Consider the following 27,587-nt stretch of genomic DNA (forward strand, 5'->3'; position numbering starts at 1 on the left):
ATCCGAAAAAGACACACCCAAATAATTACTGCAAGTACTACTGACATTGAAAAATCTTAGAACACACATAAAAATAAGGTTTTTATTCTCGCCTTTATGCCTGCAGATTAGTGTAGCATGGGCATCTTAGCTGGAAAACAGGTGAGACAATAGCTGGAGCCGCTTACCTGTTAACTTGTCAAATTTGATCAAAATCTAAAAAACTGAATGTATTTTACAAATTTTCCCATGGATAGATTTAGGTTTCCAAAAATTTAGATTTCCAAAACTGTCCATTTGAAGACGACCAGTTTTCAATGCAAAAATCACTGCAAATATGTATTTCACTTTGGCCAATTTTTTAAATATAGTAAAATAGTTTTAAGTAAAGCCTCTTTCCAAAAGTAAATCATTGATAATAATGAAATTGGCATCAACATATACTTTGAGTGCGACAAAAATACTTATAAATACTTGCTATATTTCTAACAAGTAGTGTCAGCTGATTGAATATTTTAGGAAGGAAGCAGGTGACTTATAATCGGGTCTATTTTTTTGTAATGTAAGGTCAGAGTTTTAGACCAGATAGAAAAAATATCAATTATTTATGCTGAATTCCAGAAAATTGGGAAATCGGATTATCCTACATGGATGATACCAGATACAACCTCAAAAGCATTTAAAGAAATGTGGGAAGTGGGGGGTTCCAAACTCCAACCAAGAAAATATAATTGTAATGACACTCAAGGTGTGAGATCCTAGTAGCAAAGTCTAAGTACATATCTTTAGTCCTGGTCAGAGGTTGGAAAAATCAGACTTCCCACTCCTGGTATGCAGCACCAGTCACCTGCTGCCGCACTAAAATATAAAATCAGCCGACTCGTTAGAAAGATAACAATTTATGTATACTGATTTTTGTTGCACTTGTGCATATTTGTTATGCTAATTTAATTAGCTGCGCTAGTTGATTATCAGTGACAGCTACGATGTCCACGGAGTGTCTGAATCACACACAGCGCAATGTGTTACTTTTCCGTTCTTTAAAATTAAAGAAACGGACATGACTGAGATCACTTTTATGGCTTTTTAAGCGTGCCGCTTTATATCCGGCGAATAAAAAATGTGCACATGCAGCTTTTAATCAGGTGCTCTTTGTAGTCCAGACTTAAGGTCTTAATATTCTGAAAAACAAAAAAGTCAGATCTCTGTCCATGTCACAAAACACAACTATCGTTAACATTGTAATCTTAAACCAATTATTCCTTGCATGTAAATCTATTGAGTACCCGACAATTTATATTTGCATAGCTTTCACTTAGTATGTTACTAGCTATTTCAACAAAGTATAACATGTTCTTATGAATTCCAAGTGCTAGCACAAAACATCAAAACACACTGATGAGCTCAATGAGTGATGAATGAAAAGAGAAGGGTAAACAGTTTTATCCTGAGCTTGCAGAAGAGTACAATAAACCCCAGCGTAACAATGCCAAGCCCAGCCTCAACATCACACTTAGATGATAGCCGATAATGACCCTGCTCTGGAACAGGTGTTTCCTCCACCAGCAATAGAGGCCCTGTTTAATGTATTCCCTACTGGCTACAGCACACTTTGTTTCCCCCTCAGCTCAGATAATACCTGTGAAAACATAAACGCTGTTGTACACGGAACAGTACGGACGCTTAAAAGATTACACTGACTGGGGTGAACCCTCATGAATTAATTTTGTTAAGATGAACAACTGACTTTTACCCCGAAATATACATTTCTGTTATTAGTCTGAATAGCTCACAGAGGAAAGGGAAATAGCAGGTGCAACAATGGCTTGTGTACCAAGCTCGGCACGTGGCCATGTGAGCAAATGGGGTGTTGTTTTAAAATATTAACAAAGGATGTCACTTGTGACGTTCCAAACACATGATATCCATATTCAGCTTTCATTTGCTGAGCCAATGCATGTTGGATTTCTGTTAACGTGTTTTGTCGTTTGTGGGATCATTATCACAAACTTCGTTATGTCAATTGAGAAAGTGGGACCAAGCACAATTAAGTTGAGCCACTGAAATATACTGAGAGTTCAAGATAGGGCTCCATGATTTTGAAAAGAAAAAAAAAACCAAATACAATTTTTCAGACGAGTATTTAAATTTTTTACCTTGAAAGAAAAGTGCTTATTCGGTGCCGTTTTTGGAGTATTTAATTACAGTGACTTGCTTTAACCTTAAGAAAACAGTTCCCTCTACTTGGGAGCCTTGTTACGGTTGCTATCGGCTGAAACTTTGCCTAACCTTTATTGACTAGTGCAGTTGAAATTTGCCTATGATTGGTCGGCACCATTAAAACGCGAACTTTGACCATTCTGGTAGACCAAACATTCAATCACACAAAAAAATAAAAATTATATGTGTGCTCCTTAGTTTTTCTGTGGCTCAAATCCATCCCGCCCCATTTCCTGGTGATCATATGAAACAGAATGTCTTCTTAGTTGGATAGGCCTAGCCTTGTTTCCTAGTGTTTTTAGCATCACTAAGGCATATGAAGCATTGATTACTGATGTGTCGGTCTTCCTGACAAACACATTACTCCGTTCCCCAACTGGCCAGGACAGCATCCTGCTATGTGGAATGCACTGTTTAGATTTTCTCGGAATGTTTTACTAACACCATGAGACAGACGTGCAATGAGACATGTCAAACTATGATGACGTGACTCAAAGCATTTAGTGATAAAATTTTGCTTTTCTGCAAGTCTTTTTTTGTGCAAGCAACATAACGAGAAGCATGATTAATCATGTGGCTCAAAATGATTAATGCTATTAAGGTTTGTAACAACAAATTTACAAGGAGAACAAGTTCAGAGGAATGATTGGTTGCATTACTCGAGGAGATGCCTTTCCTCCTGAACAGACCCAAACATTTTCCAAGTCATGGTGAAACACAATGAATCTAAACTCACATAATCATGACCAAATGTAAATACATTGTTCCATTTCCTTTTCTTTTTATTTTTGCAACAAAGCTAGCGCGCAAAATTTTGGGATGGCATCCGCGTCCTTCCCAGAAGTGTGAGCCTCATTAAAATGGGGTCAACATTTCAGACAAGAAAAATTACACAACTGTTTACAGTCAAATTCCTTCATTGAAATAAGCTATCTTCCCACAGGAATTATAAACATTTTTGTATCTGTACTTTTTCTGAATAAATAAACTTTGATGTCTGAATAAGTGTCACAAATATTGTTATGTGCTAAAAAGTTAGAGTTTAGAGAGAATATATTAGATGCTGATATTTTTTTGTTATTTCTTAAAAATGGATGCATGAATACTATATTCCACTTAATAAGCATCCAGAAGTTATCGAGAACAAAAAACTAAGTGAGAAAAGGCACTTCCATAAATTTCCTCCGAACACAGTACAAAAGGATTGTGTCATGTATATGAGGTTTCATTCAAATGCTATGGTTTTGTCAAAAATTTATTTTCGAGATCACAGTGTCGTTTTGCAGTCCCGAGTCACACACAATTGTAAAAAATAATGATGGCTGCTACTAGATTATGATATATCATCAGCTCTGCTAACAGGCACAATATAAAGGTTGACAACAGTTTAGTGACACTTGCCATTTTTAACAGGTAACAGTTAACATAATAGGCGCCGCCGCAAGCGGCAGCCTTTCCAGTAGCTGTGTTATTTTGCTCTTTTTGTGATTTGTTTTAATTGTCTGCTTCTATCTTTGGTGTTTTTCGTCCCGTTTGACAACTACACTTTGGATTACTTTTTATCCTATTGTTATGGGTTTTAACGCACAAAAATGCGTTTATTCGAGGAATCAACTCCTTGCCCTGAAGAATTCTCTTGCCGGCGTGATGAAGGGGCCCTATTGTGGCTGCAGAGCCAGAGCTAAGGTGAAGGCTAAGCGGCGTCATAAGCCTTTGGTACCGTCCGTAATCATGGTAAATGTGAACTCTCTACCAAATAAGACCGACAAACTGACTGTGCTGGTGAAAAACATCAAAGCATACGGGTAGTGCAGTTTGCTGTGTTTTACGGAATCGTGGCTCACGTCTAGCATCCCGGATGCTAACGTGGAGCTACCCGGCTACAGCGCTGTTAGGGCGGACAGAGACACAAACGCCTGCGAGAAGCGGAGAGGAGGTGGACTCGCTACCTACGTGAATACGAGATGGTGTAACCCTGGGCACAAAGATTTCCATCTGCTGCAGGGACGTCAAACTTTTGGCCTAGCGTGTGACGTCATCCACTCCACTGTTGCTAAACTACAACACAGCACCCCGAGGCCATTTAGTTAATCTGTTAATAAACAACAAAAGGATGCTGCTGGAAGTGAGAATTTCCCCACGGGGATGAACAAAGTATCAATCTATATCTATCTAAAGAGTCGAAAAAATCCACAACACAAGAGAAACCTCTATAATGTCTTTGTGGATTTCAAGAAATAATTTAACAGACAGCAAGCCGCCTAGTGGGCCACCATGCAGTAGTACAATATGGACCAGAAACTAGTTGAGACCATTGAACAGCGGCATGCCAATGCCAACAGTGCAGTTCTGATCAATGTTACCATTGGAGCGTGGTTTCAGACCACAGTCGATGTGAGACAAAAAAAAGGATAGACCTAAAACCCCCAAGGTATCACCACAAACATCTCCATTAACCACAAAGAGCTTGCACCTGTCACCAAATTTAAATATCTTGGAGCAGTCGTTTAAGAAGAGGGGACAGAACCAGAAACCATGGTCCGGATAGCTCAAAACACCAGCCGCACTTTCCAGACCAGAACCGGAGAGACAAGAACATAGCAGTGAAAAGCAAAAGATAAGACTAATGAATTGCCGCTTTGTTCCTTCTTTCTCTACGGTTGCGAGAAGTAGTCTCTCTGACAGCAGATCTGGAAAGAAAAATCCAGGCCAAAAAGATGCGATGCAACAGGAAACTTCTAGGCATCAGCTACTTAGCTCATGTGACAAATGAAACAGTGTGCAACACCATCATTGAACCTAAGAAGAACTGCAGTGGTGTGGCCATGCCTGGCCAAGATCATTTTTCTAGGGCACAGCCCAAGTGGGTAGGAGGAAAAGAAGAAAGAAAAAGAACTGGGCCAACAATATCAAGGAATGAACTGGTAAAGAACTTTGCAACGACCCAGACTCAGGCCGGGAACCGTCAGCAATCAGTTATTTTAGTTAGAACTAGTCAATGCCAAATTGCCAAGCAGCAAAAGATATATCATGAGTAATATATTTCAATATTTTTAAGTGAATTTTACAATTAATACAAACTAGGAGAAGAAACCCTGTGGTACCCTGTGGTGAGGGGCCGTCTCCTCGTGAGAGGTAAGAGAATTCTCCCACCGTGGTCCGCTGTGTGTCGTAAGAGGCGACCAAAGTGGAGGGAGCGAGGGGACTGGGGATCCTCTCCTCTCTATCTCTACTCCCTAAGAGACAGCAAGGCAAAGAAAGGGGACGGGAGACCGAAAGGTCTCGCAAACCCTAGTTATAGGGTGAATAAATGTGAGAGGATGTGGAAGTAAATCGACTGAGTGGAAGAAAGAAGAGATTGGAAGGATGATGACTAAAAGGAAGGTTGATGTGTTAGCCTTGAGTGAAACAAAGATGAATTACAGCTTGGAGGTATGTATGGTAGAAGGTCTGGAGTTACGGGTGGACATGCTAGAGAAGGAGTGGCTGTGCTTGTGAGTGAGAAAGAAAAGGAAAAACTGGTGGAGTGGAAAGAGAGCCGGGAGCCAAGAAGTCTGCGGGCTCGAGAGCGTTCTCCATCCGGGCCCCGGTGTTATGGAACGCCCTGCCTCTGGAGATAAGATCTGCAACCTCAACGGAAGTTTTTAAATCGAGGCTTAAGACGCACTTCTATTCCAAAGCATATGATTGATGCCCACCTCATATTCTGTTTTGTCCTGTCTTTTTCCGACGCCTGCCTGGCTGATACGAAGGAGAAGGATGATTTGGGATGGGTCAGCGGACCGGCGTCTGACCTGCAGCATGTCAACCCCTGCATTTACCGGCTGGCAGAGACGGGAGGCAGCGTCGTGGCCGTCATAGACTTTCTGGACTGGTTTGCAGGCTGGGGGCGTCGTTGATGTCATGCACTTTCCGGACATTTTCAACATCTTACCTTATGTTTACTATTATGTGTACAGTAATGCTAATTGTAATTCACCCTGGTCAATCCTGGAAGGGGGATTACCACATGTGAGGTCCTTTCTCAAGGTTTCTCTTTTCTCCTCACACTGAGGTTTTTGAGTTTTCCTTGCCCGCATGCTGGTTTAAGATCAGGTAATTGTGTAATTTTGTAACTGTAATCCTGTGCAGTCCTTTGAGACATTTTTGTGATTAAGGGCTATATAAATAAATTTGACTTGACTAGATATCTACCAGATTTATGTGGGTGAGGTTGAAGTGGGGTGTAGAAGTATGGATGTTTTAAGTGCATATGGACCTGGTTCAGAAAGAAGCGCTGAGGAGAGAGAGGAGTTCTGGAAGGACTGGTCCGAATGTGTGGCAAGTGCGAAAGAAAGGTGGAAAGTGGTAATACTAGGTGACCTGAGTGGGTGATGAAACGGTTGAAAATGTGATTGGTAAATATAGAGTACTAGGAAGAAATGAGAGTGGGAGGAAATTGATTGAGTTATGTGTGGAAAATGAGTTGGTGATTGGAAATTCGTTGTTCAAAAGAGGAACGTGAATAAGTATACCTTTGTCAGAGTGGATAGTGGCAAGATGGTGGACAGAGCACTGATGGATTATGTAGTGGTTAAGGAAGGGATGTTAAGTAGATTGTTGGATGTGCATGTTTACAGAGGTGAAATGAGTGGTATGTCTGATCATTTTTAAGTGGAAGGGAAACTGAGAATAGATGGATCATGGAGGGCTAGTTATAAGGCAGGGGTCGGGAACCTATGGCTCCCGAGCCATATATGGCTCATTCTATGAGTATCTGTGGCTCAGAGACCAATTTGATTGCATGCAAAATTTGTCCATCTTGTTCAAAACCGGAGTTGTCTACCCTATTTAGGTACACGTAAAGGCAAACCAAAGCTAATGTTCAGGGTAACACTTCGCAGTATATATAGGGCACGTTTTTCACTACAATTTACAGTCAAGGTGTCACACAAAATAAAGGTGGAAAAAAAACTCGTTTTGGCTGTACAACGCTAAAGAATCCTTTATTTAAAAGTTCACTACATAATCTGTGTTCAGTGTTCAGATACTTTATGACGAATCCACAGAACTGTAAATACACCAAAACACCGGAAGAGAACTTAGTCATTTGATTGGGTGAGTGGGAGGGATGGATGGAGCTATGCAAAAAGTACAAGCATTCCCTCCCATCTCTCGCCAAAGGTAAGCACATAAGGCTCCCTATTCTCAGAATGTTGTGACGTTTTTACAAAATAAATGCTTGCATCTGGTTTTGAAACCAATATGTATGAAAAAAAGGGTCAAAAGGAGTTTAACCGATCTTGAGTAATTGCAAGAAAGAGACAAGTTTAAAGTGGTCTGTTTGTTGAATTTGGGACAGGGGCTCTGGCATTATTCTCTTTTCATAATTTTTATCAAATCATCAAAAATAAATGTGCTGAAGACTAAGCTTTTGTCTGGGGCGCCGGTTTAGCAATTTAGTAAATTTGTCTCATAATATATGGTGTGGCTCTTTCCCAAAATAAAATTAATATTTTTTGCTTTTATGGCTCTTTGAGTCAAAAAGGTTCCCGACCCCTGTTATAAGGAGAGTGTGAGGGAAGAGGTGAAAATGTCAGAGTTGAATAAGGCAGAAAAGGAAAGAGACTTAAAAGAGAGGATAAGGGAAGAGTATGAACAGGTTAGTAGAAGAGAAATGGAGAATGTGGAAATTGAATGGAAGTAGTTTAAAGAGGCAGTGTTGAGGAGTGCAAAAGAAGTGTGTGGAATGAGAAAAGTTGGTCAAGTTATTAGGAAAGGAAGTCAATCGTGGAATGATGAGGTATCAGAGGCTGTGACAGAAAAGAGACGTGCTTATGAGGAGTGGCTGCAAGATAAGAGTGGCGATGCGTATGAAAGATATAAAGTGAAGAAAAGGTTGGTAAAAGGGGCAGTGGAAGCAGCGAAAAGGAAAGCAAATTATGAATGGTGTCGAAAAATAGGAGTGAACTTTGAGGAAAGGAGAAAAGTGTTCTGGAAAGAAGTGAAAAGAGTAAGAAACAGTGAGTCTGGAAAGGAAGAGAAAGTGAAAGATGAGGATGGTAGATTGCTGGTTAGCGGTAGTGCAGTCAGGACGAGATGGGCAGAGTATTTTGAGGAGTTGCTAAATGTGGAGGATAGGAGAGAAGTGAGAGTCGAGGCGATCGATGGTATGGAGAGAATGCCCGTGTTGGGTGATTTAAATGTAAAGCCTGTGGAAACATGGGAGGTGCAAGAGGCAGTGAAAGAAATGAAAGGGGGGGAGGCACCTGGGTTGGTTGTACTGCTGAATGCCTGAAAAAAGGTGGCACAGCTATTATTGACTGATTAGTACGCTTGTTGAATGTATGCTTTTTAAGTGGCGTGGTTCTTGTTGATTGGTGTAGTGCATGCGTGGTGCCATTGTATAAGGGTAAAGGTGATAAGTATGAATGTAGCAATTCGAGAGGTATCAGTTTGTTGTCTGTAAGCTGTATGGAAGAGTCTTGATTAAGAGAGTGAGAGAAAGAACAAATGAGGTGGTGATGGAGGAGCAGAGTGGTTTCAGGAAAGGAAGAGGATGTGTGGATCAGGTGTTTGCAGTACGACAGGTGTATGGAGAAATATTTTGCAAAAGGTAAGGATGTTTATTTGGCTTTCATGGACTTGGAAAAGGCGTATGACAGAGTTGATAGAGAGGCATTGTGGCAAGTGATGGTAATGTATGGAGTGGGTGGAAAGTTTTTGGAAGCATTGAAGAGTTTTTATATGAACAGCAGAGCATGTGTAAGAGTAGGGAGTGAGACAAGTGAGTTGTTCCCTGTGCTGACTGGTGTGAGACAGGGGTGTGTGATGTCACCATGGCTGTTTAATGTATACATGGATGGCGTGGTCAGAGAGGTGAATGCAAGAGTATTTGGCAGAGGTATAGAGATGATGGACAACAGTGGAACAGTGTGGCAGGTATGTCAGTTGTTGTTTGCAGATGACACAGCGCTTGTGGCTGATTCTGATGAAACATTGAGGAGGTTGGTAACAGAGTTTGGAAGAGTATGTGATAGGCGTTGGTTATGTGTCAATGTTGGGAAGAGTAAGGTGATGAAGTGTTCACGTGATGGAGTGGGCATGACGTTAGAAATCAGATTGCATGGACAGGTGCTGGAAGAAGTTGAAAGCTTTAGGTACTTGGGTTGTGATTTGGCTGCAGTTGGTGGAATGGAGTGCGAGGTATTGCACAGATTGAATCAAGGAAGCAAGGTTTTGGGTGCTCTGAGGAGAGTGATGAGCAACAAGAGTATGAGTATGGATGTTAAGAGGGGACTGTATGAAAGAGTGATTGCGCCGACTGTGTTGTATGGTGCAGAGATTTTGAGCCTGAAGGAAGATTTAAGAAGGATATTGAATGTTTTTTAGATGAAGTGTTTAAGGAGTATGTTAGGAGTGACAAGATTGGATCGATTGAGAAATGAAATTGTGAGAGACAGAACTGGAGTAGTTGTGGAACTGAGCAAGCGTGTTGATAAGGGAGTACTCGGTTGGTTTGGACACATGGAGAGGATGGATGGGGAGCGAATGTTGAAGAGGATTTACAGAGCAGAAGTCAATGGAAGGAGACCAAGAGGAGGGCCGCGATTGACGTGGATGGATGGTGTTATGAGTGCACTGCAGGAAAGAGGTCTAAATATAATGGGAGCTAGAGCTCTTGTTGGTGAAAGGAAGGAGTGGAGAGGTGCTGTGAAAGGATAGTGGTATTGTGGACGCGTTCTTAAGGATGGGCTGGGCAGCCGTATGATGCAGCAGCGGTAAACCAGTGAAAGTTGTCGGGCCCTGCTGTTGAACAAAATAGTGTGTTGTGTCACCCTGACCCGAGTGACATGGCTGCTTTCTGATGTCCCATTTCATCTGGAGGGACGAAAGCATTACCAACTTAGGTGCCGAGGTGCCTAACTTGTTTGGGTGTTTGGGCAATTGGGTTGGCCGTGGTCCAAAAAGTTTTGTGTGTGTGTGTGTGTGTCTGTCCCTAACCCTAACCCATTTTTGGTAATTGAATTGTTACAGTTGTTGATCTCACAACACCCTGAACTTCCCTTAACAGCATCAAACAAGATTTGATTCCCTAAATAAGAGTACAATCTAATGGAAATGTACTGACCTCCATTGAAAGACATCATCCATAGCAGATGAGGATTTGAGCTGGTTCTTATCATCATCACTTGCCTGAAAAGATTAGAAACACATTTTTGCCCGCACGAGTTGTAAACGCTTTTTCTTGATGCATTCCTCATCTGTGATTATTTAGTTTGCTGGGGGCCGGTTGTGACCACAAAATGCTTTTCGTGCTCAACTCCCTGCGCTGTTTTCACCAGATGTGTTTCTTGTTTCAAAATGACTCATTTTCTTTTTGATGAAGCAGAGGCAATGTGCATTTAATAATGGACAACATACCAGAACAGAATACAACAAAAAATGCAAATTGCTGAATGAGTATCCTTGAACATTGTAAGGTCTATTTTTTTACAATGATTCGAAAGGTGAAATATTTGTCATTTGGCACTCAACCAAACATTGTTAAGCAAATAATTGGAGGGAATAATGTACAGAAAACAAATGACCATTGATACCATGACATTTTAATAAAAACTCACAATAATTAGAAACACATCCAGTGTGCAGCCTATCCTCCCCATACTGAACTATGTTCCGCTTAAAGTGTAATCTGAAGAATTATGAAGAAGCATAGCACGGTCAACATATTCAACCACACAAACAAAATAAATCAAAGCCCCCACTAGGTTCGAAAAAAAAAATCAATATGCAGGTCCTGATGTAACATCTGGAAGAATAAACCAATAGATTTAGGGAAACATGTGGTCGCGTTACTATATTTAAACCTGACGAAAACTCCACAGGATACTTGAAGGATGATTCTTGGTTTATCACCCACAGTGAATTAAAGGCCAGTGCTGGACTTTGAAGTTAAACTAATTAAACCCTTCCATGTATTTATCCATCAATTTTCTTGACCTCATAATTCAATAATTAACCTTTTTTGCAGATATTTTTATATTTTAAGAGGATGCAATTTACTAGCCTAAATAGTTTATGTTGCCCATATAAAAACACTGTTTGCAAAAGTTTGGCAAGCACCAAATTTCTTAATTCTTGGTTTTGAGCCCCTGGTAAGCAAGCATAAAAATATTTATTGGCTTTAATAGAAAGACCCAGAACTGTTTACCTCTCAAACGCACGTGGAACTTGTCTAAATTAAAATGACTGGCTGACTTGATCACAATTCCCTTTAAACCCCACAAAGTAAACGAGGTATCTTTTTGACCACATTCGAAAAGGACCGTGATTTAGCTATATCTGTAAAAATTGGCGATGATCTCTATCATCAGAAATTGGAGGCTTAATTCAAGTGTAAAGGTGTACGACTACTCGGACTTCAAAAGAGATTTTAAAGAAGCATAGTTTGCTCTTTTGGCATCATGACTGACTAATGTGATGCGATGTTATAGTTTCAACACCTGCAATTCCTGTTTACACCACTTAGCTCTAACAACAAATATCTCAGTGTATGCTCTCTGACTTTTTCTAAGCGTAAAACACATCAGAGAGATGTAGTGGGAAGAAAAGAGGTAGCAATAGCCTGGGCTACAGACAAGAGTCAGTGTCAGAGGAGGTGAAAAGTCCTACAGTTGAATGACCAACATGAATGTCCAAAAAACATCATAAATACAAATGTGCTTGGTACATTTCATAATGGAATACATTTCGTCAGCGTAATCTAGCATACAAATTTGGACTGTTTTGTGATTGTCCCAGCCACTTTGCAAATTACACGAATGGCGAAACTGTTCACGAAGAGCAGAACAAAATGAATATTTTGTCAATTCTTTTAAGATATATGTTATTTCCAGAAAACTAATGCAACTAAATAGGGTTGCAATGTTTAGTCCACATTATTGAAAACAATCACTAATAGAAATAGTCGACAATGAATTATATTGTCGACCAGGGCTCCATGATTATTCAAAATCTAATCATCCTTGCAATGTGACATCAAAGTGATCGAGTGATCGCAAGACCCCACAGGATTTATAGGTCCATGTTTGTTTTTTCTCCTTTGATATTTGAGTGATGAGTGTTTGGTACACCAGAATCGTCAAAGTTAAGGTTTTAACGGTACCGGACAATCAGAGGCAAGTTTTAACAGCACTAGCCAATAAAGGCGAGGCAAGGTTTGCAAGCACCACGCTATAACACACATCCACCGTATTCCTCAAAAAGCTTCCCAGAAGAGGGTGCGTTTTTTTTTCAAGGTTAAAGCATGTTACTTGATTAGGTAGTCACAAAAAACAAAACTGGTACAGAAAATGCATTTTTCTATTGAAATCGAAAATCATATAGAAATCGCAAAAATGCTCAGAAAAAATTGCAAATTTTCCAAAATCGTGCAGCACTATTGTCACTAGACACATTTTTCCTACAGTGTAAGGCATCGCTACGCAAATATAATCTCTGCTGAGAGTCACAAATGTGCAATAGCGGTTCTGTCACCAGTAGGCTTCCCCCAAGATTTTTCCATTCAAATGGAAGATTTTAAAGCCTTTTCAAGACCACATTCAATGACATTCAAAACCAAATCGCACCCAATCTGGCATACAGCCGAGGGAGGTGGGCGCCAAGTTGTGACGGAACCCCACGCCCGACTCTACCTGGCCACGACGGCGGGGACTTTAAAGCCCTGTCCCAAAGGAACGGGGAAGGTATTGCATCCCGGCGGCTGATGTTTGGTTTGAAAGGGCGGCCTGACCGCACTGGCACCAAAGGGTACCCTGGTCTCCAGCGGTAACAAACACGTTTGGGAACATTTACCCTGGATATGGCAATTAAAAAAGTTTGCAAAGCAGACCTCAGTGATTCATGAACATTTAAAAAGCACATCGGACAGTTGTACGAAACAGAGTCTGACTTGCCTCAGTCAGATTCAAGTATCATTTAAGCCAAAATGGTTTTGATGACATGCATTGGACCCGAACACGCAGGCCGGCCTGCCGTCACGCTCGGGATAGCCCTTACGCTAGGCGGCCGTCACTCCGCCCACTGGAACAAGTGAAGAGGGGCCCACCCTGAGCCTTTCTGCGCAGGCTGTACCGCTTTCCCGCTCAGGCTTAGAGCCCTACGTTCGGCGGCCATTACCTCGCTTACTAAGCCCAAGTAAAGCGCACGCCACCGCCCCGGTCACAAATTCACCAAGCGCATTTCGGCAAGAGTATCCTGCGGCCGTCACAGTGTTAGGATATGGATGCATTCACTAGGGACCTTAAGGGCTCTAGTTATGTGTCTGCAATGTGCCAATTTTTCGGCCCGTGCGTGGACTGAGTGTAGACCGGCTGGCATGGTTCCTTTTATTCTCGTTTTCCGTTCCTTCTCCCTTCCTTTTTCGTGATGTGACATAACGCTCAGGATGAACTTTTGGTTCCCACCAGACCGACATCGTACAAACAACAGGGTTAGCTCACACCCAGTGTTTATCCCACTATTAGCAGTTAGCAAATGAGCAGGAGGGTCCCGCCGCCGTCCGCCCGGCGCCGACCCTTCCCACCCCACCGTCCAGCCATCAGGGGTTTTTGTTGTTGGACCAGAACGGAACAGAACATATATTTCGCTATAAAAAAAGAGCTTTGAGCCTTATGCCAGAATATGCCTGACTATCGTATTTGAAATTAAATGCATGCAAAGAACCGTTTGATTCCAAAATGTTGGGAACCGTTAAGTTTTTTTGTTACACACTTTGCAGTTGACCACTGAATATACTTCACAAAATGCACATACTATTTGTTTTATTTACTGTTCTGATGCTGCTAATATCCCTGTTTATTTTGATTTACAATTTATTTGCCTGTCCCTAAAAAATGGATGTAGGTTTACATCCATGTTTCTTCCTGGAATCAATTTTTGTGATGTCATATCCAGTTCATTAAAATGCAGGAAAGCAAACATTAGTTGGAAATGGGTGAAAGAAAGAAAGAAACGAGAACCAAGGTTGGCGCCTATAAATTTGCTTCCGGACTGACTGACACACCCCGATATGTGTTTTTTTTTAACATCATTCATGGTTCATTGTCACATGAGTGTATGATTTAAGTTGCTTGTTGTTTAGGAAATAAAATGAAACCACAATCTTTAATGATATTGAATCGCAATTATCGAGAATCTGGATATAAATCGAATTGGCGACTTAGTATCGTGATACAATCGAATCGTGACCAAAGCAAATCGTCCATCCCCTATTAAATTATATTCAAAAACGTTTCAGGATTTGACTGCATTTTCACTCACAAATGTTGACTGGGTTGATCCAAAACAAATATATCGCCAGCTTGTGTATTTTAGACAAGATGTACACCAAATCTTAGCCAAATGACCGAGACCATACATTTTTTAATACAACAAGATTAGTTTCTGATGCATTTACCATGTACTTACAGTATTTACACTGACTTTTACAGACCAGTACGCTTTTGTTTTCCAACTCCAAGCAACCAGGCATGGATACCACAGTGTTAAAGAGTATATGTAACACGACCGCAATGTGGTTCGTAGTATCATGAATTGCCAAAACACAATGGCAAGTAAGTACTGCTAAAAGATGTACTGAGATCAGAAGTCGTGGTTTTTGCTCCTTCACTGCCAAAACCACTGAGCTTACCAACGTACAGCAGCCAAGACAAATGACAAAAATTGATATAAGACAGACACTGAGATCGCTGGCAGGAAATTACAGTGTCACTTGCCCATCTTTTTTGGTCTTCCAAAGGTAAAAGAAGCAAATCAAAAACGTGAATGTCAATGTTGCAAAACTTGAAGAAAATATTCTTCAATGTTTGACTAATCAGTCGCGTATATACTGATCAAAGCCAAACTGAATAGGAAATATTCAGTTGAAGGGTAAAATAGAGTAGCTATATATTAGTGTGTGTGTAAAACAAATTTTAAGGCCAAGAAACTTACCCAAGCCTTCAACTCTGCATTTCAATGAAATAAAAAAATTGAAAGATAATATATTTAAAAGTTTTGGTTACCACTTACCATTTCCACCCCTTGAGGGAAAGCTGTGCCCTCCCAGTCCTTCTTGGGGAATCGCTGAATAATCTTCCCGCATTCCTCTCCTGATCCTGACAAATTAAATGGGCAGAGATATGTAATCAATAGAAATAAATCAACAAAATAATTCTCAATTTTCAGACATCAAAGAGTCCCAGACATTAACTCCAATGTAAGCCATGACAACATGGAAAAAAATAGGATCATCTCAAACAGAAAAATCCCTTGATACTCAAAAAGTATTATATTTTCATATACAAATATAACGGCATACATTTTTTTCTGACAAAAGAGGTTTCATAAGTGGTTGTTACTTGGTAAAGACAATACACTATGCTATTTTTGGACTGCAAGGCCCTGTGACATCATGTAAAATCATGTTTATTTGTGTAGCCCTTAATCATAAAAGGTTTCTAAGAGCTGCACATGCCACCATTACAACATTCCCTGATCTGAAAACTACATGAGGGCAAGAAAAAAAAAATCAAAAACCTCTGGATGAGGAAAATGAAGAAACATTGAGAAGGGGGCACACATGGGGTAAGCTCCCATTCAAGATGAACAGGCTGCAATAGATGTTGCAAGGGAATCAGCAGACAATAAACAGCAATCATCAATATGAATTATCGGTAATAATAGAATGTCCAGTTGACAGCTTCCTGCCCAAAAATCTTGACCAATGCAGCAGGTTCTAGATGATGGCGTACGTCATCAGCACATTTATCAGTTGTAAGCAGAAGGGGATGAAAATAGTTTGCCTGCAGATAAACCATGCTAGTTTTGCTGGTTTTCCATCAGTGCATTTGGCACTGGACACATTCTCTGACACAATAAGTTGGTTAGCTCAGCAGGCATCTAGAATTATTGACATGCAAGCACAAGTTTGACCCTACCTAGCACCAGACACAGACATTACGTCCAATGACTAAGTATGGTGACATAAATCATACAGCAGCTTCAAACTTCTTCCTTTGAGTTCCAGTTAGGAAGTGACCAAGACGTCAGACATTGTATTTAAGTGTTTTACACAAACATAGATTGTTTTTAAATGTTGCTGAGAAAATAGAGGCTTGACCTTAGGCAGCTAAATTTGCTTCTGCCTTGGCAAACAACAAAGCCCCCACAATGTTCATATTGTTTCTCTTCTTGCGTTCCCTTTTTTAAAGGATTTTCATAACGGCTCTGAACTTCAGTGGCTCCCCCTTTTGCAACGCTACGTGACAAAGGCGTGTAGAGAAACTCCTTTTACTTTGCCTGCCTCAAGTAAGGCACATTTAACGCTTGTCTTTAAATAATTAAGCACAGCGACAAAATTTATGGGCAGTATTTTGGTACGCCCTCTGATCCGAACCAAAGAAGGTATTTATTTACATAAATCTAAAACACATTTTATGAGCAGGCCCGACTGCCCAAAATTTGCTCCACTATATGATGCAAACAAATGAAATCATTAATAACATACAATAAGCTTTTACAGATTTCTTATTACTTGAAACTACCAAACAATATTCAACAAAACAAAATTGCTTTCCTTTGTTTTGTTGATCATAAATTGTCAACAAATTTCGTTTGTATCTCCCACGTTGCATAGTTATTTGCTTTTTTTTATTGCAAACATTTATAAATCTTGAGCCATTTGCAAACCAAATTTATTTTCAAAAATATGTTTCCCATTCTATAGCGCGTCCACGGCACAGTTCTGAGGTCATGGGTTCAAATCCAAGCTACCAGCCTTCCTGTGCGGAGTTTACATGTTATCCCCATGCTTGTGTGGGTTTCCTCCGGGTACTCCGGTTTCCTCCCACATTCCAATAACATGCATGTCAGGATAATTTCTTGTTTCACAGTATAGTGCTTAGTCCAGCATCAAGCATCAAAACACAACGGATCAAGCGGAAGTCATTGTGACGATATGTCGTTGAATGCTCCAGCTCTTAATGTCTATGACTTGCTGTCACCAAGTGGTTGGGATCTACACCTCTGCTAAAAAGGATGACGTTCAACATGTATTTTGGCCTTTAATTGTTTGATTGGGTATCACATGTAAACTTTAACACACTCGAGCTGCAGTATCCTTATGTTGGCATTTGCGGGAAATTGTGGGAATAATATAATTCCAGTAAAGCAATAGTCTGACAGTTATTTGTATTACGAGTTCATCTAGTTAAAATCATATGCATGGAATACTTTGAGACAATTCAAGATCTAATTTTTGACCAAGGAGGAAAATAAATGGCGGGATTCTTCACATTCCATGAGGCGACTCTAGTATTAAAACAAGCTGCGCCTCCAATGGTACAACCCCTCGTCACCCGATATAAAAAGAACACCATTCGCAAGAATAATAGAAGCCAGGCTGAGAAGACACATGCTATTTTTAACATCCACTCACAAGATACACAGGATGAAGGCAAGTCTTAAAAAAAGCCAAAACCTTTTTTTAGAAAATGATATGATGTGTGATTTCCTCAAAACTAGATATCTACATTAAAATAAAGCATAAAAGGTGAGTGTCAAACAAATATTATCCATCAGAATAATTTACTTGATTTGCGTCATTCCAATTGGACTGTATACAATGTATATCCCATCCCTGGTCTAATCACTATTCACACAAAATTACAGAGATGCATTGCTAAATTGACTTAGCAATGTTTTATCAGTGATTAAACTAAATTGTTTTAACAATAAATGCACCACTTTGGGCAGTAGGTAAATTGTGTTTGAATTGAAAAATATATTATCAAGTTATTTTTCATAAAGTTGTATTGTATGATTATTTAAATCTTTGCTACTGCCATCGTTGGTCCAAAAAATGTTGACGCGTCAGCCTTTTTAAAAACTAAAATTGGGTTATTAGTTTAAAAAACAAAACTGCTCAATTTACAGATGTTCAGATGTGGTTGCGTACTCTTTTTCCCAGGTTGAATGACACTACACCAAAAAGGGAACATTATGTACATATAATTATATACACAACGGCCCTGATATATTTTTGAATAGATATATTTATAATTCAGCATTTAAATAAATGGTTAAATTAAAAGGCTCCCTGCAACAAACATGACTTTGATTTGCAGGGCCAAGATTAAATAAATATTGTCTGTTAGTGTTTAATCATATGAACAGGCTTAATGTGATGCTGAAGTGTGGTAATGGATGTTACTTGTTTTGACATCAGAATCAGTTTGACTTTAACTCTTAAAAAGAAACTCTTGCATTGTAGTCAGGATTCAAGTCAAAATCAAAATAAACTTCATTAAAAGGACAGTTTGCAAAAAATTACTGCCTAACAGTGATACAAAAAACTTTCAGCGACTAAAAAAAAACATTGATATGAATACAAAGCAAAAATACACGAACTATCATCCCAATGTTAATTTCTATAAAAACTCATAGGCAAAGACATTTGTATTTATTTTACAATGTGGAATCCCCACTTAGATGGGTGCCATGTTTGTCTAGCATCCTGCTGCCACGCTGTGCAGTGTAAAACTGGCCATTACTAGTACCAGACAACACAGTGCCATCTAGCGGTCAAATAATACACATTGGGGCTTTAAAAGAAAAAAAAATGCTCCATGAAAAATAAGTCATAACATGAATTTCTAAAGGTTGGTCACTTTGGAGTTTAACGATGCACATCAGGATAAAACACAAGCCAACAATTTGTTCTAGTGCGTCCAGTCCTGCCATGTCGGCATTTCAAAATGCCTTTGTTTTTAGTGCCTATAAAACAAACCAGATTAGGGGATTAAAATAACACAGACTCATAATACAAACTAAAACACAAGGGGGCACTACAAAATATGTCATTCACAATAAAAAAAAGCTTCCTTAATATCCTTTCTGCAAAACTAAACTTATGTGAGCAGAAAGAATGGAGTACCACGAAAACTTTTGAAATTCAGTGTAAACTGGAAGGACTTCACAAATAAGCGTTTTTTCCTGCGATGAATTAAAGGTGGGATGCGTCATTTGAGGTGTCCTTAAAAAGTTGAAAGTAGAATATTCTCCATTATTAAAGGTATTCCCAAAAATAATGTTTTTTTTCCAATTAGCCAGAGAACGTGTACTGTTCCATCCCCACAATTATGTAAATATGTTGCAAAATATTCCACGCGCCGGGGGACTCGAGGAATATAGTTGAATGAGCTGGTTTGGAAAGGAGAGAAAAGTAAAGAAGAGCAGGAGGAAAGGGGGGTGAGTGACTTTATGCTGTCACCACAGTGTTTTGTTAGCGTAACATGAAAATAGTGAGAGTAGACAAAAAGCCTTTTTCAAGTACAGTCCAAATCCCTACACAAACCCCCAAAAAGATGAAAAGATTTTATTAGGTTTATTTGAGCGCATCAGAGAAGTGCACGTACTTGCTCGCGCAACATAAGGAGCTTGATAAAGGATGCATTGATGACAATACCAGAATATGCATCAGCGAGTTAAAAAGTTCCAAATTCCATAAACACATTTGAAGCGGGCAATTTTACTTTTTGGGTGTCCCAAGCAAACTGACATCACCCAACAAGGAACAAAGGCTCCACCCCTGTTTGATGGCAGTACTTCAGTATTTTAACTGCAGTATCAGCCGGCAAGCCAGCGCCATTACACCGAAAAGACAGAAGCAATTACTGAAGGAGAAACATGACTTGACTTAACTCCATCCACCCCATGTTTGTTTTTTGTAAGATAACCAAAGGCACTCACTGGCTGTTGCCTAAATAATTTAATAAAAAGTTTTGAGCTATATTTACATAAATTCCTTGAGAGATGCGGCTAAGTGAAATAAGCTTTACATGACAAGCTATAAATATTAGCTCCCCACTGTTGACAAACAGTATCGTATTCAGCCTGCCATTCTTTGAACCGTCTTTAATTAATTCCCCCTCCGTTAAAGGTTTGTAGTGCTTAGTGATCAGTGTTGTGACTTCATAGCGCGTCTTTGTGGCATTTTCATTTGACTCGGAGGGTCTCGTGAAAAAACGCTGCAGTGTCGTTAAAACAGCTTTCAGTTGCTTCACTTTTTTACAGCTTTCTTTTCAGAAAGCTTTTTGTAGTTAGCACGTTTTGTCTGGCATTGCCTTTTGATATTATATTCTTTGGAAAACAGCCACAGTCTCTAGGCAAATTTGGCAGAGGGATTCGTTTGAAATTTTGGTGAAAAAAATACTCTCACAGTTCAGAGGACCTGGGTTCAAATTCCACATGTCCTGAAAGTAGCGTTCCTCAGAGTCAACTTTCCTTTCTTCATTTACAGTCACCATGTTGGAAATGGAGGGGGCAAAAATTCTCACAGAAAGCCAAGGGCATGGTGGCCAAAGGTTTACTACCATCATCTGGTGATTTTTTTTTTGTACAGATGAATTTATGTATTCTACTTATTCTTATTATCATTTTATACCGCGGTCAACATTACTGACGGGGCACATATTATCAATTTTGTGACAGAGGCCGCGGGCCACAAAAATTTTGATCACAGGTCATAACTGGCCCTCAGGCCAGAGTTTGGGCTTGCCCTTACTAGAGATTCCATTCCCACATCATGCCCACAGTTGAAACACCAATTTGAATATAAAATTGTGGTAGAAAGTGGAAGATTCTAATAGACTCCTAGCATCCTGGAAATATTATTGTAGTAGCATAGGTGGATTATTTTTGTAATAACGTCCTTGAAATAATATTGTAGTAGCATAGGTAGGGTATTTTTCTAATAACGTCCTTTAAGTCTGAATAAACATTAGTACTCAGACCAAAAAAGGATGATAAAAGGTCAAATGCTTTTTTTCCTAATGAAAGTACTTGTTTGTGAGTCTGCTGAGGGAGCCAGCAAGACATAACAAGCACTGTTTGAGATTCAAACAAAAGATCTGGTTCATGAGGCTTTGGGATCATAAAGTGGATCATGGACTCTGTGGCAACCAGAATACAAAGCACTCATTAACTTCGTCATATTCAATCAGATGCTTTCTTACATTGATTCTGCCCAACACTCTGCCAACATTAACAATGCTGCGAATTTGTCTTAGATGTTTAAAGAGAAGGGGAAACGCTGCAGGAGGGCGGTTATCGCGCAGCCCCACGGTGCAGAGGTTCAGTGTTCAAGTCCAGCTACTGCAGCCTCTCCGTGTGGAGTTTGCGTGGTCTCCCCCATGCCTGTGTAGGTTTCCTCCGGGCACTCTAGTTTACTCCCACATTCCATCCAAAGCATTCATTTCAGGTTAATTGGCCGATCCAAATTGTCCCTTAGTGTGAATGAGCAACTGAGTGTCTCTGTGTCCTTTGTGACTTGCTGGCAACCAGATCAAGGTGTCCCCTTCCCACTGCCCTAAGATGGCTGGGATGGGCTCCAGCACCCCCGTGACCCTACTGAGGATGAGCGTGCATATAATGGATAAATGGATGTTTTAAGAGAAATCTCACAATTCAGACCAGACCAGAAGAGACTGGATGAAAATCAGAGACAACATGTTCTGTTCTACTTCCTTTCAATCCATCCCACTTCAATTTCAGGGGTCGTGTTCCATATAAAATTATTCAAAACACAATTGTATATAGCCAGACAAACTAAGTGGCGCTGTGGTTCAAGGAATAGGACAGGTCATTCAGTAACCCAAGGGTCCCCCGTTTGATTTAGCACCCTCCTGGTCAAGTGTCGTGCTGTCCTTGGGAAAACATTTCACACACCTTGCTTTCAGTGCCACTTGTTCTAGTCCTCGGAAACTGTGGCTACATGTGTAGATTACCGCACCAAAGTGGGAGTGAATGAATAATGTATCCTCTGCAAAGTGTATTTTAGCATAAAATAAAACACTATAAAATCTAGTTTCTTATTAGTATTATTCTTGTCATGAAGTCCCAAGCCACAATAATTTCCTGGAAAGCCATAAAAGCCAACTAGATATCACACCTGCTTGGAAATAGGTGCATCTGCTTAGCATCACAATGTCTAACAGTGAAGTGGATACAAATCGATTCTAAAATGATACCCCTAATTGATCAGCATGACTCTATTCAGACTCCTTTAATGAAGCCAGGAACACGTTGTCTCATGAGAGTAAATAAAAATTCATTTGTGGCGACAGAGAGGACAAAGCTGGTGAAAGTCTTTTTACCCATTATGCAAACCGAGCGAGCTTTGGTGGCTAAAAGCTTTTACTGTTCTCATCCCATTATGAATACCACTGCCATACAAATCAAGATTTCTCAAACCTTAAGTATATTAAGAATTTGAACTAAAATATACCACGAATGATAACCATCCAAAATTGTTTATTATCAAATTTGATTTTACAACTATGGGTGAGCAGGCATCTCCCTTAAAGAGTAGGGTTGCAGGAGCACAATTTCCTTTGGTGTGTCTTGGACAAGTACAGCCTGGTGGCTCCCATCCCTCTCTACGCCACCGAATTTTTGCACCCTGTTTGATATCGGGGACCTTTCGCCCGTTATGCGAATGTGCAAACCACTACACTACGGAAACACCTTACAACTATACCCGTGAAAATAAATGTGTAAAAGATGATCATACAAATGATAACATCCCTTCTATTCTTTCATTAACAACCGAGGTTAAGTGAGCTCTATCTGAATTGCGGATTATGTTTGTCTCAGGTGAGTACCCTTAATACGAATTCCTGCACTCCTATTAGCAAATATATTGGCAGTTTGGATGAGTACCATAAATTCCGGACTATAAGCTGCTACTTTTTTCCCAAATGTTCAGCCCTGCGGCTTATTCAGTGAAGCGGGGATTTTGTATGATTTATTGTTCTATATTCTCTATCAATTATCCGTTATCGGTCAAATCTTAATACGCTACAAAGCCAAGGGGCCGAGACACTTGCTCTCAGCCAAGAGGCTGAGTCAAGGTCCTAGCCACAGAGCCAAGCAGCGATCAGTGCGAATGCACCGTTCCCGGAGGTACTGCAATACCGGGCCGATGCGTGGAGTGGACAGAGCAAGCTCTTATTCCATCTCCCGATTGCAAAAATCAATTGGAACTAAATGTTCACACAGAGTTCACAAATCCAATCTCGGCGGCAGCCAGTCATAGTCTACAATCTCATGGAAGTTCAAAACCCACAACAGTATACAAGTTCAGAACCACGGCTAACCGTGAATTTCGAAATCGCGGTGCGGCTTTTTTTAACAGCTACGCTTCATGCGTAACGAGCGTGTTAGGAGTAGCGTGGTGGTACCTTTCACAGGCACGGTTTGGGATGAAAGTTATATTATTATTAATAAAACTTTGAAAACTCTCTCGGTGTACCATATTTCTTTGTAAATATGTGTAACCATGTATAATATGTATTTGCAACTGTATATTTTTGTAATGTATTTATTTGAGAGACTTATTGTGATATGTTTTCTACCGTCAAATCAAAAAGAAGGGGCGGAGCAAACGCGGGCTGACGGGAAGTGGGGTGAAGCTAAGTTAAATCTGTTTGTTGTTGCAGCGGACAGTAGTGGATATTTATTTTTCCCACCCTTAACTTTGGAAATATTCATTTTTTTCATTGGATTACTTTTAACGGGACCCGGACTTTAAAGGTCTGCATTAAATTTTAACTACCGGTATCATTTTCCGTTCATGTTGCCGACTGCGGTGATTGCATGGTGTACTATATCTGTAGTCACGATCGCGGCACCTAAAGTCAGATTCGGGATAAACTTGTGACTGTGTTACATGATTCAATGTGGGCTCATGCGGCCTATATAGAGGTGCGGTTTGTGTAAGGGCAAAACCAGTAAAGCCCGTAAAATGTGGTGCGTGCGGCTTATAATCAGGTGTTCTATAGTCCGGATTTTACGGTATATATATATATATATATATATATATATATATATATATATATATATGAGAAAAACACTAAAGGTGCTTTTTTAAAAGTTTGTAATAAGTTTATTCATTTTGAAGTTTTAAGCATTATTTAACCTATCAGGATAGAACCTTCATGAATTCCTGTATGTATGTGGATGAATAAATCAAAGTGGACTTTCATTTTGTGACTACTAGTAGAAAAAAAAATAGATTCGTCTTTTCACATGTTGTAAAAACATTTCACATTAACATTTTATTTTGCCATCATTATCAGTTTAAGGGGTAAATATGTCATTTTAGAAAGTACAAAATGCTGTAAATACTAAGTATGCAAGATGTTTTAGTGCCATTAAGGTGCTTAGTGAATACAGCCATGCTTTATCCAACTCAAACATCGCTTCCAAGAACTACAAAAATTATGCTATTCATCCATCTATCCGTTCTCCACATGGCTTATCTTCAACCAGTGTCGCAGGGGTACTGCAGCCCATTTCAGCCGCCATTAAGCAGTGGACAGGGGACACATAGACCACCATTCACTTGTTCTGTCATAGCTAGTCATACCTGCTAATCAACCTTTGGAATATGTGATGAAACCGGAGTGCCCACAGAAAACCCACGCAGGCACAGAAACAATATACAAAATAAGCACAGGGAGGCAGATAGCTGAATTTGAAGCCAGGTCCTCTGAACTGTGAGAGAATCGTGCCCTGCTACCCATTCCTAAGTTATTGCGCCATAAAAACATACCTACTTCTTGGAGTCTCCAGTGCCTGGAGTATATCACACATAGTTCATACCACGACAACAAGGCACTCTTAAGCAGCCAGATTTGAACAAACTATCGGCAGTAAAGTCAGATATATTTTACTTATTATTACACCTCACCTTTCTTTCTCTGCCTCACATTTGTTAATTTAAAGCAATTCAAACTGGATTTGAATCTTTCTCCACAAATATGGAAGGAACACTTTTCCATTGATGTACCAACTGTAAAGAAATAAAGGAAGTGTGTTTAATTAAGCTGCTCCTCGAGCTAAAAAAAACTTGCTATTCAATAAAAACATACATTTAAACGGTAAGCTAAAGTACATGAGCTATCATATGAAAATGATTTCTATTAAATATGAAATAGGCCAAGAAATACGCATTCATTTTACATATCATAAGCCTCACCTAAAGGAAGTTGACCTGATTGTCCGCCTTCTTGTTGCTACAGATAACCAACAACCTCAAACCTCTGTGAAAGGCTGGGCAAAAATCATGAAGAAAAATTGTGCCCTTTGGTCACTTTGAGGCTCCAAAGTTTATTTTCTTCCCTGTGCTTTCTAGTACTGGTTTGTGGTTGCACGAAAAAATACAGCGACATCTCGAGGTCGATTAACACACACTGTCACTTTAAGAATGCATGGCTGTCGTTGAACGCTTTCTCTGAACAAGTGATGTGGGCTTCAGGCACAACAAGTGGAAACAGTGGGGGGTGGCTTCCTGTCCAAGCATATAACATTTGAGAGTGTATATGTGGGGAGAGGACTTGAAGCCTTTTCACACAGCTGCATACCGCAGGTTTTGTTGTAGGAATGGGAGTGGGGGAAAGGGGTTATCGTGCAGCTCTCTTCCACAAAGACAAACACATGACAACGAATCATCAAGCGCTTTTTGACATAAAGTAGGCAGGACCAAACCTGGCAACCAAATCTAATAAAACATGCATGTAGATCTGAACTGCCTGAATGGTGAACTTATTTGTGTCAAGAAAGATTTTAATTACAATGTGTTCGTTTTATGCAGCTTCTAAATTGCGGTGGGTATATAATAACTACAACCCCTTTTTTTCTTGACTGACACTCAGCAACCCAACTGCCACGAACAGGATGTGACTCAGTTTGGATTAATTTCTTAATTTTAATTTTAATTTTATTGATATTCTTGTTTTACAAACACGACAGTAGATAAATATAAAACCCTCAAGAGCACCCGAAGCCCCACAGGACAGCCGGCATCGTAGTGATGAGAAACTCCAAAGTGTCCCCAAACTCGCCTATTAGCATTTCGGCTAACCAGGAGCTAGCCTCCAAGCTATGTAGCATCAACAACATCCCACATTGAATGTTAGGTCGGCCATAAATCTCATTTTGAACACTTACCCGCTTTTTCATGATCGTATCCCACAACAACAAAATAGTCAGCCAACCGAGCCATGTCTGCCGTTTTTCCTGAGCAGCACCAACACAATTCAGCATTTTTCCTGCTTCCAAAGCACAGCCATTTTTGACAGAAGGGTCGTCAGAGCGCATGCGTAGACGACACATAGGAGTTATCCATGGGCGTGGGCCCCCCAAGTTTACAAACAGAAATGCCGTTTTGGCATTTAAGTTAAATAAGTCATGATGAATATTGTGTGTCAGTACGTCACCTAAAACCTTACAAAAATATTATTATTATTATTTTCAAATCATTAGTTTGAAAACATTCTACAATATTCCCCTGTTGGTGAGCTATTTTCATGTGGAAATTACTAATGACCACTGCACCATAAAATAACTGTTTACAATACTGCACATTCTTGGGACTACCCACTGGTCGTAAATTGACATGATGCCGTTTATTGGACACAACAGTAGTGGACCAAGGCCAGCAGGTTCTTCACTGCTGGCCAAAAATACCTGAATTATGTGATGTAATTATATTTTTGTTCATGAATACTTATCCAATCATTCCAAGGCATCTGTCAGCTTCCTTTCATTACTTTCCCTCTGGTTGCTCTGCTTCCAAATGTGTACTTTTATATTAAAGCATTTAACCAGGGGTAATTTTAGGTTCAGAGCTTTTGGGGATGCTAAGCACCCAGAGTGTCTGGCTGGTTAAACTTTTTTTTTTTTTCACTTAAAGGGATTTAGGATCATTCAACGCTGTCCAGGAGTGTCAACATGATACACTGGACCCTCCAGAGACTCCACCGCTATGCCACAAGTCACACTAGCCGAGCAAAAAGGGGGGGGGGAGCGGTGGTAGGAATCAAATGGACTGAACCATTTCAAACCAGTGGAGTATTTCCAACGATGCATAGCTCACTTTGTTTGTTTTGTTGTATTTATTTATTTCTATTTATTTTGTATCCAGCATGTTTTATCATGTGGAGCGGCGTTGGTTCAGGAGGTAGAGCGCTTGTCTTGCGATCAAGGGGTCTCAGGTTCAATTCCCGGCTCCTCCGTGTTATGTATTGAAGTTTCCTTGGGCAAGACACTGAATCCCTAATTCTTCCGATAGCAGGTAGTTGCCTTGGATGGCTGACACTGTCGGTGTGTAAAAGGGACATTGTAAAGCGCTTTGGGGGGGGTCTCCGTTGACTTGAAAAGTGCTGTATAAATTCAGACCATTTACATCATAAGGGAGAAAGAGTTTTAGAAATGCTATACTTATGAGCGGTTCTTGGGTGGAATATGTCAGTACTTGATCAACCCCAGAAACGGGCTAGTTACGCCCATGCATTTAACCAATC

General features: G+C 40.0%; 1 protein-coding gene and 1 non-coding gene across 6 annotated transcripts in view; both read right to left on the reverse strand.

Annotated features, from left to right (window-relative positions):
* sbf2 (SET binding factor 2) overlaps window positions 1-26,380 on the reverse strand; it is a 105,015-nt gene extending 78,635 nt beyond the window's left edge. For 4 of the 5 annotated variants that reach the window (XR_015850313.1, XM_088334422.1, XM_088334421.1 and 1 more), the window contains exons 1-2: window positions 26,233-26,380; window positions 15,253-15,338 (exon numbers count right to left, since the gene is read on the reverse strand). Coding sequence is in view for 4 of the 5 variants with exons in the window: in XM_088334422.1 (XP_088190548.1) it covers window positions 15,253-15,338; window positions 26,233-26,287 (141 nt within the window). In the remaining variant the exon portion in view is untranslated. Of the gene's footprint in view, window positions 1-10,309; window positions 10,375-15,252; window positions 15,339-26,232 lie in introns of those variants that run through there. The other variant, XM_088334423.1, reaches the window with a different exon arrangement.
* On the reverse strand, window positions 23,163-23,355 carry LOC148367469 (U2 spliceosomal RNA). The gene has a single exon (XR_015850383.1). It is a non-coding gene; the product is annotated as a U2 spliceosomal RNA (small nuclear RNA).
* Window positions 26,381-27,587: the final 1,207 nt, after the last annotated feature.

This window comes from Urocampus carinirostris, chromosome 4, assembly GCF_059441175.1.
Source record: "Urocampus carinirostris isolate Australia breed hairy pipefish chromosome 4, RoL_Ucar_1.0, whole genome shotgun sequence".
NCBI lineage: Eukaryota > Metazoa > Chordata > Actinopteri > Syngnathiformes > Syngnathidae > Urocampus > Urocampus carinirostris.